This window comes from Euprymna scolopes, chromosome 3 (assembly GCF_053919585.1).
Source record: "Euprymna scolopes isolate OS-2025 chromosome 3, ASM5391958v1, whole genome shotgun sequence".
Classification (NCBI taxonomy): domain Eukaryota; kingdom Metazoa; phylum Mollusca; class Cephalopoda; order Sepiida; family Sepiolidae; genus Euprymna; species Euprymna scolopes.
The window spans coordinates 51,161,776-51,179,880 of record NC_136484.1 but is presented as its reverse complement, the minus strand read 5'-3'; the positions used below and the strand labels follow the sequence as shown (position 1 = coordinate 51,179,880).

The following is an 18,105-nucleotide window of genomic DNA, read 5'->3' as shown; positions in this document are numbered from 1 at the left end:
GTTGTGGGGGTAATAGACAGCAAATATAAATGCAGTGGTGTAAGCAAGTGCAACCCGGAAGCACATATAAGGTAAATTAGGGTCTTCTCTGGAGATATCCCTACCACACAGAAAGCCATCTTTAATGTAGGCACATATTACATGCCCGTGGCGATCTTGGGGGTCAGATTTAGATATTAAGTTAGAGTATCCATTAATTATGAACTCATCTAGGGAAGTGGTCGACCCTATGCCAATTTCGCTTAGGAACAATATATTCGGTTTTGTCTCCTGCAATTGGGTTTCAACCTCTGGAAGGTTGGTTGGTTGTTTGTTTGTTTTTGTTTTACGGCATATCAACCTTTTTCAGGTTATTTAATGCCGAATCTAGTTATTTTGAGGAACGATTTTTAATGGAGTATATTTGTTTTTTTTTTAAGTCAGATTCTATTTAACCCATAGTTAGGACCCAGCAGGTACTACCACTCCAGGTCAGAGTGGACCTGGGAGCAATGGCAATTAGAGGGTGGCTCCACACTCCCTAAGGCCCATTGGATATAGTTTTAGGTCATATCCAGGACCGTTGTATAAAGGGTTCTTTTTAGATTTTTTTATAAAGGCCAATTTTTTTAAGATATGAGAGTATGGTGTGGGGGATTGTTTTTATCAAATAACTCTTTAATATTGTTTTCTTTGTAGAATCGATTTCTCACTGTTACAAAATCAGTACATTCAATTAATATGTGTTTGATTGTGAGTGGTATTTGACAAGGTATATAGATGGGTTGGCTTTTTGGAGTTAAAGTTTATTTTAAAGGTTGGTTTTTGGAGTTAAAGTTTATTTTGTACAATTGTTTTTAGGTTGTTAGCATCCTTAGTGGTTAATCCAAGGTTCGGGTCCCTGACTATCAGGCAGATAATGTCAGCCCAGATGAAACGTTTACCTGCAGCACCCTTACTAGTGACATGGCCACAAGGATAGACAGAGAAACAGAAAATTTCTGACATCTCAGGCTACTGTTCATGCAAGTACTGCCGAACATGTGTTTTTACAAAAATTGGGGAAAATAATCTCATAGTTAAATAATTAGAGATTTATAAAGAATCTGAATCAAAATTGGGAAATGTGTTGGAATCGGGGAAAAATATTGGAATGGTCCCATCACTAATACACACACACACACATATATATATATATATATATATATATATATGAATAAAGACAAATAAAATTATAAGAAAACCTCTCTCATAATTGACATCGTGAGTAGGGCTCCCTGAAAATATAATTCTTAAAAACAATAATAGATTGCAAAAAAGTTGACTTACCAATAAGATTACCATGACCATTGCCTAAAAAAAAAAAAAAAAAAAAAAAAAAAATATTTTTTAAAATACAAATATTTTACAATGAAAAAGTATTTTCATGATAAATGACAATTTTTTTTTAAATATACATACATCCTTCAACATTTGAATCGCACAAATAATATTTATTATTTATATGCATAAAATAACAGGCGTATCATTCGAACACGGTAGTGTTTTAATATATGTTTAAGTGTTAGTTTTACTCATTTAGAACTGCTTTACGCTTCACGGCTCATTCATTTTGTGACCAAATTTCAAACAATATTTACAGTTCATAGGTAACCTTCTCAGCTATATTTTGATAAAAAAATTTAAAATTTTGTTCTGTAAAATAAAAGTACATAATAAAATTACTGGTGTTCAAAAGCTCCCAGAATGTCTAAGGAAATAAATAATAGGTTGAAGAAAAATCGACTTACCAATAACATTATTATGGCCATTAACTAGAAAAAACAAAAAAAAAATATTTTTATAAAATACAAATATTTTACAATAAAAAAATAATACTTTCCTCATAAAAGACAATTTTTTACAATATACATACATCCTTTAACATTCGAAAAGAACAAATAAAATAATATTTATTCTTGATATGCATAAAATAAAAGGTGTTTGGTCGCAAAATGAGTGAACGGTGAAGCTTTATATGTTTAAGTGTTAGTTTTACTCATTTAGAACTGTTTTAAAGCTTCACCGCCCACTCATTTTGCGACCAAATTTCAAACAATATTTATAGTTCATAGGTCACCTTCTCAGCTATATTTTGAAAAAAAATTTCAAATTTTGTTCTGTAAAACAAAAGTTATAATAAAAGTACTGGTGTTCAAGTGTTCCCAGGATTCGTAAAGAACGCAGAGATGTTTTTAATCTGACTGTCTGTTGGTTATCATAGCAACAAAATCTGTTAGGCTACCTCAAATTGGCTGGGAATGGCGGGGATGATGACGTAACAAGATATAAATCTATATATATGAATTCCTATATCTGTCTGTTTGTTCACAATTTGATGAATATATACAAAACGTGTCTTACTTTAATCTTTCATTTATTTCTATATATAGTATAATACTTGGAAAAATATACAATTAAGAGATCACTTTATTTGCATATGACATTAAGAAAAATTGATTTTACTAAATAGCAGTATCTTAGTTAATGTTTGTAGCGAGATAATTATTTTAAGCATTCTATTTAAAATTGTTATTTAATAAATTTTAAACAACAATTATATTGATAATATATTTAATTTAATTCATTTTGGAATTAATATTTCCAACAGTGACCTTTTTTTTAAAACTTTTTTTAGAGTTATTTGCCCCTAGATGCTATCCATAAAAAATAAACCAGCATTTACCAAATATCATTTGGTAATTTCATTAAGTTTTTAGCTGGGAAAATAATTCCGTGTGGATAGAAAAAAATGTTTGGCTTTTGTTTTTTTGTTTTTTGAGGGGCGATTACATTTACATGTTTTTATGTATTCTTTTACTTTTGAAATTGTTGTGGGGGTATATATATAAAAACGCAGATAAAATTATAAGAAAACCGATGTCACAATTTATATCATGAGTAGCGCTCCTTGAAAATATAATTTTTAAACAAATAAATAATATATTGAAGAAAACTCCACTTACCAATAATATTATTATGGCCATTAACTAGAAAAAATAAAAAAAAGTATTTTTATAAAATACAAATATTTTACAATAAAAAAGTATTGATAAAAGACAATCCTTCAATATTGGAAAAGCACAAATTAAATAATATTCATTATTTATATGCATAAAATAACAGGCGTATCATTCAAACAAGGTAGTGTTTTAATATATGTTTAAGTGTTAGTTTTACTCATTTAGAACTGCTTTAAGCTTCACTGCTCATTTATTTTGCGACCAAATTTCAAACAATTACAGTTCATAGGTCACCTTCTCATCTATATTTCTATATTTAGAAAAAAAAGAATTTCAATTTTTGTTCAGTAAAAAAAAAGTATATAATAAAATTACTGGTGCTCAAAAGTTCTCAGAATTTGTAAGAAACAGAGAGACCATATTTTCTTATTGGCTGTTGGTTACCATCACAACCAAATCTATTACACTACCTTAAATCGGCTGGGAACAGTGAAGATGATTATATAACAAGATATAAAAAAAAGGAAAGTTCCCCCAGGTTTGTAGCCAAGCGCTAACCAAAGAAAAAAAATGGGGATACCCAATTTTCGAAGACGACAATAAAATATTATCCCTATCCCTATATATATATATAATAAATTTGGTGCAGTTTTTCTCCTCTACAACATATGGCACATACAAATTTATTATGTTTACATGATTAGCCATTACCTTATTTAACTACATGACGACATTTTAGACACATTAATTCATATTAAAACATTAGATTTAATCCTAGGAGCAACATTATCATCATCGCCATAACCTACAGAGGAAGTAGTTCCCATTTTTCCTTCTATTCGCCAAGTACTCCCACCATTCTCTTCTTACATCACATATTTTTAATCACAGTGTACTGAAATTTTTACCCTTTCATACATAACTGATCTATTCACTATCTGACATAGCATTTACCTTCCGTTCTTCTATACTTAAAATACTAATGTCTCCCTATAATTGTTTCTCTTATTCTGATTGGCTGATAGAGCTATTCATTTATTCATGGATTAATGGAATGAAACTATTTCCTTTACTTAACGAACATTTCACCAACTTACTGTCATTGATTACTGATACAGATATAATTATATAATTACATTTTAGCCAACTATCATAATCCAACAGTTTGATTTTTTCCTATACATTTGTTTTTCTTTCATATTGAAATCTACATAAATCCTTTAACAGTTTGGTTTGAATTTTTTTCTATATATTTGTTTTTCCTTTAAATTATCGAAATGGTAATAAATCCCTTCATTTTTTTTTTGTGCTTTCCTTTCCTGTGTTTTCTGGTTTTTTTTTTTTTTTACATTTTTATAGTTTCCGTTTTATTTTACATTTTTTTTTTTTTTAATATTAATTACAGATAAATACACAGACTGAGTTTCTTTCCATTTCTGTATGATAGGATTCCACGTTTTCTTTCTTAAATAAATCTCTGTTTCTTATTAAAATTTTGATACAACCTACTTTTTGTTGTGGATACCCGTACGTAATCGGTCGACATTAACATGATTTCGACTGCTAAATGTATATTTTTTTCTTTTTTATAGTACTGCTTCTAAGTTTTTCTTTTTCCCCTGGCTTCTATTTTGTATTTTTCATTATTTTTGTAAGGCTGGGGGCAGTGTTGCCAATTTACTGGTTAACCTAGTGGGGAAAATTTCAATCTAGCAGCCAGCAGTTTTTTTTTCTAGAAACTCTGGAGATATTTGCCACCCACCCACCTGCATTTTCAGATTATAAAATAAAGAAAAGCACTTACTACATCCGTCATTCATGTAGGTAGGAATGTAGCATTTACTGCCTTTGTTAACAATTATTTACTGACTATTCGTTTTGTTTTTTCACTTTCTTTTTGCCTAACCATTCTTAAACTTGCTAAATAAAAATCGATTTTTCAAAGTAGATTTTATAGGAGGGGGGGGGGGTCGTTTCAGCCTCTGTGGTTTAAAAATACAATCTAAGCATCCACCTTTAATTTAGAATTAATTATTCACCAAGTTAAAGCATAGAAAACTTAACAGACGAAAATTGTAAAAAATAAGCAGCAAAAAAAAAAAAAAAAAAAAAATTATACAGTAGAATTTAATTATCTACCAACCTATGTACTTTAACGTGCTAAAACAAACTTTTTTTTTTTTTTTACAAATTATTTTGTTCAAACTGGTTTTTACACACTGATTAAAAAATAAACACACGTCTGCTTATTGCTTAACGGGTAGGGAGGCTTAATTCCGCCAAATTGTTCACAAATAACTTATTCTACCACTAACCCTAAGTTCAAGCTATACTCTCAAATTTAGAGTTAGTGACAGTCTTTTTATACAATTTTTCAAGAACAAGAACCCAAGTTTGCCCAGCTGGGCAAACTTGAGTTCTTATACTGGAAAAATATCCAGTAAATAAAACGTTTAGTAAACCGTTATTTTTTTGCATTCTTTTTGCATTTCCATACACCAAACATGGATATAAATATCACTAAAACATCTGCTGGGTCATAAGCTTCATTTCGGTACCTTACTTGCCTGGGTGGATTGCCTGTAGGCTGAGATAAACCACGATAAATGACTGCGTTGTTCTTACTTATTTGCCTCCACAAAAAGCCAACATTCATGATTTTACTGATTTTTACAATGTTTATTATTCAATTTCATGAACCACTTCTTTAAGTTAAAGTTTATTGCATTTATTTTGGTGCAAACATTATTAACATACTGTTTTCCACCTGTAATAATAAATATTTTTCCTAAGATGGCAAAGATCGGTTTTTACCCCCCCCCCCTAAAAATAGGCACTTTGGATTGGAGAAACATCTTTTTTTTAAATCTTCAATCTTAAATGATTTCTCCTTCATTGACCAAGAACAGAAAAGATGAAGTATAGTATCAGAACATACTTTAACGTTAATTTTATTTGGAAAAATAAAAATACAAATAAACAGAGAACAAAAGGATATTGTAAAATTGGTAAATATTTAAATTATATTTTTCTTTCATTTTAAAAATATTCAGAGCAGATACCAATATACTCGATTGTGAATGGTGGACATGAAAAGTGTTGTCCAATCCCAAAAAGTTAGAATGTCCTAGAAACGAGGGATAATTTTAATAAATTTATATGAAAAAAATGATCCCCGACCATAAATTTTTAAATATTTTATTCAAAATATTCCATGTAATTGTCTAAAAAAGCAGAATCTCATTTTTTGAATAGGCCCATGGGAGTAATACGCTTTCATTATATGGGAATATCACTTTCTCCCATGGGCCTATTTTCTGCCCACGTGGATTTATAACCCTGAATGACATTAGACTCCTTCCGATAATGGATTACCCAGGTTGTATCAACTTCTCTTTTCGTATAATTTTCTCCATATAATTATCCACAACCATTAAAAAAACTATTTTCAATAATTGTGCTGAAAAGCAAAATAGCGTCCATTCGCAGCTGAACATTTTACTAACTGCATTTCATTTCCTCGGATGATATGAGCCATTGTTGAAAATCCATGGATTAAGGAAATTAAAATAACCCCTTTCATATATTCCTTTTGTCAAACAATAAATTCTGAAACCGAATATATGTCTCTATATGTTGTTTTTTCAGAATTTAAAATTTAACCACAAAACATATATTGCTCTATTCTTAAATATTGAGCCTTTCCTTTTTGGCTAGGATCACCTTGAAAGTATTACTTCCAGTAATATCTATCAGGATTTTTCATTTGAATTCTATCAGTGTCTTATTTTGCTTATCTAGAAGCTCCCTTTCCCTGGTTGAGCTTTTCTATTCTTACCAAAAATGTTTGAGAAGGAATATGTACCCCTCTCTGCTAAAAATATTCCCATTCCCTCTAATTCATCTTTCATCCACAAGCTTACACAGGCTATTAATAAATTCCTCATTAATATTAGATGGCATAATGATGATTCATTAAAATTGTGGGGTCTACGTATGTGCCTGGTCCACAAAGTATGGAAATAAAAAATTTAAAAATGAAAAAAAAAAAAAAAAAAAAAAACGTTTACAAGTGTTTTTGATATAGATGTACATAATAATACTTTGATAAGTATGTTTTAACTTAAATAGGGATGGTATAATAAAATTGTGGGGTCTGCGTTCGCCCCTACCCTCTATAGAATGGAAATAGGCACAAAATTTAATAAAGACTTTTCATATCTATCTGCGTAAGTATACTTTGATAATTATGTTTCAGTTTGAAGAAATATGGTATAATAAAATTATGGGGTGTTCGTTCGCGCCTGACCTCCATAGAATGGAAATATGTCACAAAGTTTAACAAGGTTTTTTTAATATAGATTCACAGAATATTGTGATAAGTGTTTCAGTGTGAACAGGTATGGTATAATAAATTATGTGGTCTATCGATTTTATTTTTACTTTCATCATATTTTGATTTGGTTTTGATACCCCCGAATTCGAAGCTATCTCTTTACAACCCTTCCTTTTCATAACCTATCATCAGAGTCATATAAATCAGAGTCCATTTTGTGTAGGCTGTTTTTGAACCCAGTCAACAACGGGTACTTTTTCTAGTATATATATAAAAGCAGATAAAGTTATAAGAAAACCGCTGTCATAATTGACATCATGAGTAGGGCACCCTGAAAATATAATACTTCAAAAAACAAAAAATAAATAGATTGCACAAAAGTTAACTTACCAATAATGTTACCCTGACTATAACCTAGGAAAAACAAAAAAAAATATTTTTATAAAATACAAATATTTGACAATAAAAAAGTACTTTCATGGTAAAAGATAATTTTTTATAATATGCAGACATCCTTTAACATTTGAAAAGCACAAATAATTAATATTTATTATTTATATGTATAAAATAACAGGTATTTATATATATATATATATATATATATATATATATATATATATATATATATATAAAGAAAAAAAATTATAAGAAAACCTCTGTCGAAATTTAGATCATGAGTAGGGCAGTCTGAAAATATTGTAATTCTTAAAAAAAAAAAAAAATAAATAAATAAATAATAGATTTCAAAAAGTCGACTTACCAAGAAGATTACCACGTTCACCACCTAGGAAAAGCAAAAAAAAATTTTTTATGAAATACAAATATTTGACAATAAAAAAGTATTTTCCAAATAAAAGACATTTTTTTGAATATACATACATCCTTCAAAATTTGCAAAGCACAAATAAAACAATATTTATTATTTATATGCATAAAACAACAGGTGTTTATATACTAGCTTACCTTGCCACATGTTGCTGAAAATAAAAAAAAAATGCTGAGGATTACAGAAATACCACCCTCCACTCTGAAATCCTCACAGGACACCTGGTTTTTCTTATATCACGTTAATCTCATCGATTACAAATGTAACACTCAGGAGTTAAAAAAAAATAAAGTTTTTTAAAATATTATTTTTTATGATGATGTTATTGGTTTTTGTTTTGATTTATCTGATCTTTGTTTTAGTTTATTTCAGGGTAGGTGTTCACGTTTGTGGTATCTAATTGTAAATTTTATTTCGGTTATGAATTTTTGTCAATCATTTGGGTTCAGTTTCATTAATTTTTCAACGAATAGGTCATATTTATCACTTTTTCTTCATATTTTTCTTCGATTTCTTTCTTTTTTGCATAACTTATGTCTCTCATATTTCTATCTACGATTTTCCTTACTTCAGGGAATAAAACATTTTGTTTTACTGTTATAATTTCCTTTTCTTTTTTCAATATATCGCAGATCCTTGCATAGGCAGCATGGTCCTCTCTACAGTTAGTGGTTAACTGTTGTTAAACATTTAACTCTGTTCTACTTTTTCAATTGAATAGCCAATTCTTATCTCGTTTGGGGCTTTTGGTGTATTAAAGCTTATGATGTAGGTGTTTGTTAATATAATGTTTCCATTCTTTTTAATGGATACTCTTTTCATGTCAATTAAGCCTTGGTTTTTAGTTCCATTTTTATTTTGTCAATTGAACAACTGGATAGTTCTTTGTTTTTAATAACACCTTTGATGAATTCATTTTTCCATTGGATAGTTCTTTGCTTTAATGTATTCATTTTTCCATGGGGATAAGTTTTAATTTTTTTGTCATGGAATTTCTCCATTTTTAGTAGAACATTAGCATATCTTTTGTCCCATTTCGCAAATTTTTAACTGCTTTGGGTGTTATTTTTATACAAATTACTCATTGCATTAAAAATGCAGATAGTTTTGCTAATGGGGTGTTGTTTACTGCTTCCAGATAATGAATCTCCGGAAGTTTTTCCTATTTTCTGTGTCTAAATCGGACTCAGAGTGAGGATTTTGTTGTCATGAATGCTTTTTTAAAATTTCATCATCCCTGCTCTCCACCCACTGCGGAGTCCAATTTAATGGGAAGTATGAGGGGGAAAATGCATTCGCCCTCATAGGACAGAGATACAGGGCTGATATTTTCATATTTGAAGGGGGTCCATGAGCACTTGTTCTTTCTTATTTCACTACTCAAGGAAATAGAAAAGTTGGGGTAGTACAACAATGTCATATACCCATTTCTTCAAACAGATTGACCCTAGAGCCACTGTTTTCTAATTCAGTAGTTAAGAGAATATTTTTTGTGATACTTGTGTATTCATGCGGATGTTGATTTTGTCTTCTGAATCAGGGCTTGACATGACCAACCGATTGATCAGATCGGGCCTCTCCGACCGCCCGTCTATCCCAGGTAAGGGCCAAAGTGGTGTGTTGCAGGACCATGTTCTTTTTGTACCTAGGTGAAGGTCTGCTCAACCACCAGGATCCTGTCCCAAAACATCACAGGTTGCCACCCACGGCCAACAAGTGGCTCCATTGAATGACTTTTACTCTCTATAGGGGGACAGTCAGTATATTCTGATGCCCTACTGACTGGGTCAGAAAAAGAGGGGGTAAAAGAAAGAAAATGGGAGGGGGGGTAAGGATAGAGGGAATGTTGTTTTTGGCTTTGCAGAACATGATTAAGCTTTATAAAGAGATAATGTGACAAAAAAAAAAAAAATTCAATAAAACAATAATTTCATAAGAATGCAATATTGACAAAATACCGGGAAAATGAAATAAAACCTTATTTGTCAAAAAAAAAAAAAATAAAAAAATAATTATTATTTAGAAACTCATTCTTGACACTGGGAGAGGGGCTTTGTTAAGTATTTTGTTGTTATACCATTTTCTAATTTTGCATACCAATTGTTGACTATTTTCAATTCTTTGTGAAAATTTTTTTTTAAAATATCACACTAACGATGAACTCATGAAAATCAGTTTTGTTTTAAAATCAATATAAAAATTCAGCTGACTCACAATTTTCAATCAATTACAAAGAAAACATTTCAGAAAAAGAGTTAGAAAGATCTATTTATTTAATATACTTTCCCACGTCCTTAAGCATATCATTTCATTTGCAAAAATATATGTGGAAGCTACATGGGGATTTTACAGTAATTTAAAAATTAAAAAAAAAAAAAGGAAAGAAATCTAATTAAATATTTTCTAATTTTAAAAGAATCAGAGTTGGAATCAGTAATTGTATTGGAATCAGAAAAAATTTTTGGAATCGTCCCATCACTAACATTATATTTACATATACGGTTCAAATGTAAAATCGTTAGAAGCCATGCAATGCAAGTTTTTCTTAATGCAAAAATTTTATTTTAATCTTACAATAAAAATCTTCATCAAAAAATAGGCTCTGTTTTATACCTTTTAAGTTTTTTTTAAATATATAAGTTTTAAAGCACCTTTTTCACTTGAAACCACACCAAAGACCATAACCGTGGCCAGAAACTTTGTTTTCATCACCCTGGGCACATCTGTTGTGGCAATCCAGCGATGCATTTTGAGGGTGCTGGCAATGGTCTTGTTGTTATAACTTGATTGGGCAGAGAGCATAAGTTGTACAGCAGTGAATTTCTGATCTCACTCATTGAACATTGTGTCACTTTCAGGCATGATAGAAGGCTCATATCGCTCTTTAGATTTTACACAACTGGTTTTCATCAAATGGAAATGGAACCATGTTGTCTTTTCTAGGGCAACAATTTTATCATTCCACCCTGTACTGTTCCTATACCCAATACCTTAATTGTCAATCTGTCAGCAAAATTAATTTCGTCTGCTACATCTAATTTTCTGAAATTATTGAATTTCTTCACATCATAACACATGTGACATGTTGCTCCAGAGTCGGCAATCGAATTGCACTTTTTATCATTAAGTCAAGCAACATTGAGCCTGGCCAGTACTGGATGGGTGACCATATGGGAAGTCTAGGCGTTGTATGTACGCTCTCAGTCATAGAAATTTCCAGGTTGGTATCTGGGGGCGCATAAAATCAATAGAAGAAATGCACCCTCAGTTTTCATTAAGGCATGTATCTAGGAGAAGAAAAACCTGCAGTTTACTGTATACTTTGTCCCATGGCAGTCGTCTGCACCGACAAAGGTTAGTAGTAATACCATAAAGTGTGAATGGTTCTACACAAAGCCTTCACCACTATAAACAAATCATCTGTGTGGATTTCCGAGGAACTTAGTTGTTGTGGTGGAAGCTCATATGCCAAAATCGCTGAGTTCATCATGATCTTCAAAAAGTCCAACAACATAGTGTTTTTTTTTTTAGAATTGTTTCAGTCTTAGTGAAGAAAATTTTCTTTTCTTTTGTATAGTTTTACTTAAAACTCTTTTGTATCTTCAAAGTGAGAATAACTGCATCCCTTTTTGTTGATGTGAGGTTTCGATGTCATGGTTTTCAATTCTGCACCATTAGTTTCTCTCACTTTAATTTGGATTTTTCATATAACAACAGTGGAAGAATAGCCAGAAGATATATAACTCTTTCCTCCTCATCAATTGAATCACTGATAACTACTAACTCAACACTAATTTGTCAGCCCGTGTTTCCTTTTAGAAATTGATCAGCCAATTTCTTCCACACCATAACAAGATCATATCTTAAGCATCAGGTAAGGTTTGGCACAAAGGTTTACTTCATAAGATTTCCAGCTATTCCATAGCTGGAAACGTCCTCGCAATCATAACATTCTTTCTCTCTAAAAGGTTTACTAAGGTAATTTGTTGATGGGCAGAAATCCAAAGCTCACAGTATTAATGCTGGAGTGGCTCAGGGATCCATCTTCATCAACGATCTCACAAACCACATTCTTTGCTAATTTGTCGACAGCTATGTAGATGATACTACTATTTATGGCAACACTTCAGGCCATCAAAGATCAGGATCTTTTTGATTCTTTCCTCTGATCTTAAGTCAGTGGTGCAATGGGGTAAGAAATGTCTAGTTACCTAGAATGCATCCAAAACCAAACTATCTTTTCAGCACTAATACTCTGATCCCCACTTGGCCCCAGTTAAAATGAATGACTCCTGTCCTGAAGAAGCACACTGCTCAACAAACTTATGAGACTGATCTTAAGCCCTGACTGGGAATGAAAGACCTACATCAGATTTATTGCAAGAATCATTGGAAAATGATGGGGTTGCTCTCCCACTCTAGAAAGTATCTCACTCTTGATGCGATTCTCTACCTGCACAAGAGTCAAATACGTCTTAAGATACACTACTGCTGCCACATCTAGGGTGGAGCTCCTATTATTTCCTACCTTGACAAGGTTCAAAACCGTCTACAGAATATAGTGGGCCATTTTGTTTCCTTACTACTCCTTTCTCACAGAAGAGACATTGAAAGTCTGTCTTTGCTATATCGCTACTTTTATGGTAGGTGGTCAGCTGAGTTCCAATCTATGGTCCCTCACTGTAAAACGTTTGCAACAAATACTTGCCTAGCTGCAACAATTGCCAAAAACTTCCCTCAAACGTTATCGGTGTGTAGAACTAAACGAAAATTCAATGGGCAGAGTTTCTTTTCCAGAACTGTCCATCTGTGGAACACAATACCATATGTCTGCATCTCAATTGACTATAATGTTATATAAAGTTATGTATGTATATAATTATATAAAGTTATGTATGTGTATATTTTATATAAAGTTATGTATGTGTATATGTTTATATAAAGTTATGTATGTGTACATGTTTATATAAAGTTATGTATGTGTACATGTTTATATAAAGTTATGTATGTGTATATGTTTATATAAAGTTATGTATGTGCATATAAAGTTATGTATGTGTACATGTTTATATAAAGTTATGTATGTATATATGTTTATATAAAGTTATGTATGTGCATATGAAGTTATGTATGTGTACATGTGCATATAAAGTTATGTATGTGCATATAAAGTTATGTATGTGTACATGTTTATATAAAGTTATGTCTGTGCATATAAAGTTATGTATGTGTACATGTTTATATAAAGTTATGTATGTGTATATGTTTATATAAAGTTATGTATGTGTATATGTTTATATAAAGTTATGTATGTGTATATGTTTATATAAAGTTATGTATGTGCATATAAAGTTATGTATGTGTACATGTTTATATAAAGTTATGTATGTGCATATAAAGTTATGTATGTGTACATGTTTATATAAAGTTATGTATGTGCATATAAAGTTATGTATGTGTATATGTTTATCAGATATGCATTGACTTTGATCTATATTAGACACCAATTAAGCAAATTTCCATGAATTTCAATTTCTTGTTGGAGTTCCTTAAATTTTAGACATTTTCTATAATCAAAATCATTTTGGATGAAAATCAGACATAACATTTAATTCGTTATATCTTGATTTTAAGGGGGGGGATAGGGCCAAACTATTCTATTTGGAGAATTCATTGTACCTGTTCTGGGACGGGTATTTTTTATTATTTAATAAAGAGAACAAAAACATGTTCACTTACCTAATGGATCCATCTCTGAAATAAAATAAAATAATTTAATAAAATATATATTTATTTTAAATTCAAAGCTAAGACAATATTTTGAAAAAAAAAAAAAAAAAAAAAAAACAACTCAAGAAAAAACATCTTAATGTTTTAATTTCAAATTTAAATCATAAGGGTTAATATCCAAATTCTGTGAAATCTTTTTGGAAATCACATGACTAAAAAAATCCATTTTATCCTTGTATGAAGAAAAATAAAATAAAAACAAAAAAAAAAGCAATATCTAATTTTAAAATTTACTTTATAAGGGTTTAAGCATAAATATCTTAATTCTGTGATATGAAGTTTTTTCTGAATTGCATGATAAAAAAAAAACAATTTACTCTTGTACAACCTAACCTATCAATCACACATAACCTTATGCATCTGGAAGATCATATTTGAGCTTAACTTTAAAACTACATTACTACTAAGTAGCATGCGACTGTGTGGTCAGAGTTAAGTCTATTGGGCAGAAAATATGTTTCCAGACCAAAGTTAAATGCCCTTGGTACATAATTATGATGCCAATACCATTCTAAAAGGACACAAATGATTATATAATAATAACCAAGAAAAATATCATTGCTTGACAATTGGGCTGAGACGAATCAACCCATCAAATTCCCTCCTAACACCAACTATCTATAATTGACACCGAAAATAAAGACATATTGCTATATTTTTTTATATAAACATAGTGTTCTTCTTTTAAAGACAGCAGAAATACAACAAAAAAATGTCTTAACTGAAAAGATATTTCGTCTTTGTTGACTGTCAATCTGCTAATCTGTTATTCCATCAATTGAGAATGTAAAAGAAAGTTTTCAAAATAACCACTCAACATGCTCACAAAATGTGCTAGTGAAGAGTGTATTTTGTTTTTACATGAAATGTGTACAATACTTAGCAGAGAATTAAAAGATTAAAAATATCAAATAATAATGGTGCTATGAAAATACTTGTCCTTCCTGGTGAACATAGCCAACAGTGGCAGTAGATCTGAGCATGAGAGTGAAAAATTTTCAACTTCCGCTATGGATGACTATCTTTGTGAGAAAATGCTGAGCTGAATAAAATATAATAATTATTGAAAGTGACTGAAAGCATATTTTCTGAAAATATGCTTTAAATATTAACCTAAATCGATGTTGAATTAGATTTTTATATGTAACTTTTAGATAGAAAACTATACTGCTACATGACTTAGGGGAAAAATTACATTACTTTATATATTAGATAATAGAAGTGTTTATTTACTTCTGTCATGCCAATGTATACATTTGTAAAGGAAACAATTTGTAACAAAAAGTATTAATATACACATATACTGGAAGAGAATATCTAGATACTAATTCTTTAATAAAATAAGATTTAAAAAAATAACTTACCAATATCATTTGGATCTAAAAAAAAAAAAAAAAGAAAAAAAAAGACATATTTTTAAAGTATGAAAATCTGGTGAAGTAAAAGGTTTAGTATAAGAAATTAAAATGAGACATTAATTATCTGACCATTTACTGAATTAAAATAACATTAAGAAAATTCTTAAATGAATGAAAATTGTCATTATATGAAAATGTATGACTTTTAAAATCATAAATACTTTGAACAGTCATTATTAGAAAGTTTGAGACGATTTTTGCAGGGTGGGGGAAATGAACTTTTTCTTTTTTTAACTTTAAACTTTTGTAATAAATAAAGGCATTTTCAGAATTGTCTTTAATGTAACATCTTTACATTTAAAAAAAAAAATAATAAATAAATAAACAAAATAAGAAGTAACCCCCCCCCCAAAAAAAAACATAAACATCTTTAACAGACACAATAAACACCTTTTTCTCCACAAAGGGATGTAATAGTATAAGGAACTTTTTAATGTACTGAGTTATTTCCCCTTGATCGCTCCTTGAATCAGTGGTAGTCAGCTCATGAAAATAAACTAGTTCACATTACACTCGATCCTGTCTCTAGTATCTTCATTAATATACCCGCCATATTATAATCTTTACATTTCAAAATATTGAATAACAGTTTTAGAAGTCAACACATACAAAGATAAAAGCATAAAGCTAATCTATAAGAAGAAAAATAGGTGCTTCTTTACATTAGCGATCTTTTAAGCCAACACATTTCAGGTGAAAACATTACCACATACTTACGTTTCATGGTGAAAATAGCATTAATTCAAAAGACTAAAAAAATGATCCAGTAGAAAATAGTTACAAGTAAAAATAGAATTTATCAAATTATCGAGTTTTATCGCATGTTTTAATGTGGAAGACTTGTGTGACCAATTCCGTATGACAAACAAGGGAGATAACATTTGCCTTAAATTGATAAATTAAGGGTCATCCATTTTTAAACCAATATATTTGCAGAACATTTTAAATTAAAAATTACATCTAACATATCTTCTACTGGATCATGTTTCATAATTTATACTCATTTCAACATAATACATAAGTATGTAATAATATTTTCACCTGAAATGCGTCGGTTTAGTAGATGACAGGTTATTCTAGAGACTTTAGTCCTCACATTCCATGAGCACTGTTTCCCAGAAAATTTTATACATATGATTTTGATTCTATAAAATTAGTATATATTTGAAATTTTGAGGGGGGGGGTATATTTTCGTAGCCTTCTTAGGGGTGTACTTAGAGATGTGGTTATTTATTTCATCTAACACTTATTGTTGGCAAATTTTTTACATTGAAGTAGTAATCTTATTTTTAACTCCTTACATCAAGTGGTTTCATGCTTTGTCTGGAGCGATTCCCAACCCCATGGCTTGTTATATATATCGTTAAATATACAATTTCTTACATTTGACATTGGTTAATAATCATGTGTGACAAGGATGGGAAATTAGTTTTCTAGGTCTACAAATAGTTAATATTCTCTTTCTAATTAACTCTGTTTAATGTGACATATCAAACCAAAGGATTTTATAAGACATTGTGATTTCAAAATAGCTTTTTTCTCTCTTTTCCATCACTTCTTTCCTTGATACTTTCAAAATTGTGTACGATCGTTTCAAAGATGATATCAAATGTATTTGTACACAAAGAGAGTTCCAAAAGTAATACCTCCTATTTTTATTCTGCCATTATGGATGAGAGAGGATTGCAAATGGTATTGTTATGATGACTGAACTTATACATTCCTGACTTGAAGGTTTCATAAGTCTGTTGCAGATATTGACTGTGTAAAACCCTAAGAAAGCAAGCCCTGTTATGGATGTAGGTCAGAAGCAGAGATGTGTCATTGAATTCCTTGTAGAAGTGCATTGAGAATGGTGGTGACTATGTACAAAAATAAATTCTAGAGTACAAAAGGTCGCTCATTATAATGGTACCACTTTCGTCTTCATAGTTCTTCAAGTTAAAAAAAATAATAGTAGGATTAACTTTTGGAATGACCCATGTATAGTCTCTTTATCAACACGGGGAGGTGGGTAGGGAAAGGTTGATACCAGTCTCTTCAATGCATTCACAAGTCATACTACTTCACAATGCATTGTGTGCTTATCAACCCCTCTCTCTCCTTTAATTAGTTACATCATTCAATTTGTCACCACTTCTCTTACCATTTGTTTATTATTCAAGTTATCTGCCCTTTCTCCTTTAATCTAAATCATTCAAGATAAAATGTACATGGTCATAAAATAAGATAAAAAATTCTAATATATATATATATATATATATATACTAGCATGGGTACCCGGCGTTGCCTGGGTTGACATGAAGTTCTGTTTGAAACACGCCTGCTATACTAATCATTTTCATCATGGGTAACATGGATACCCTCACAACAATTTCAAAAATAAAAGAACGGATAAAAACATGTAAATGTAATCGCCCCCCAAAAGAAGTATCTGATACTCTCTCTATCAGATATTTTGGCAGAAGGGATCACTGTCCTAAGAAAACTCACGATTTTGTGAACCTAAAAAAATAACGTTTATAAACAGTAATGCGTGCGTCTATTTTTTATTTTGGTAAATGTGTAGTTTAGCAGCGTATATTATTTGCCAGACAAAAAAATATAAAAACTATTTTTAAATAAAACACATTGTTAGACCCAAAGGCTGAAATAAAACCAGAAAAAAATTCATTTTTATTATCTTTTTATCATTTATATTTATTATTCAAAGACTATATAATGATTTTAAAATTTGGCCTTTCTAAGGTTTA

General features: G+C 30.3%; 1 protein-coding gene across 1 annotated transcript in view; it reads right to left on the bottom strand.

The window, feature by feature from the left end:
- LOC145261032 (uncharacterized) overlaps positions 1–9,346 on the bottom strand; it is an 85,639-nt gene extending 76,293 nt beyond the window's left edge. The window contains exons 1-5 of the mRNA XM_080119175.1: positions 8,078–9,346; positions 7,708–7,731; positions 2,985–3,008; positions 1,770–1,793; positions 1,309–1,332 (exon numbers count right to left, since the gene is read on the bottom strand). Coding sequence (XP_079975301.1) covers positions 1,309–1,332; positions 1,770–1,793; positions 2,985–3,008; positions 7,708–7,731; positions 8,078–8,198 — 217 coding nt within the window. The 5' untranslated portion in view covers positions 8,199–9,346. The remainder of the gene's footprint in view (positions 1–1,308; positions 1,333–1,769; positions 1,794–2,984; positions 3,009–7,707; positions 7,732–8,077) is intronic.
- Positions 9,347–18,105: the final 8,759 nt, after the last annotated feature.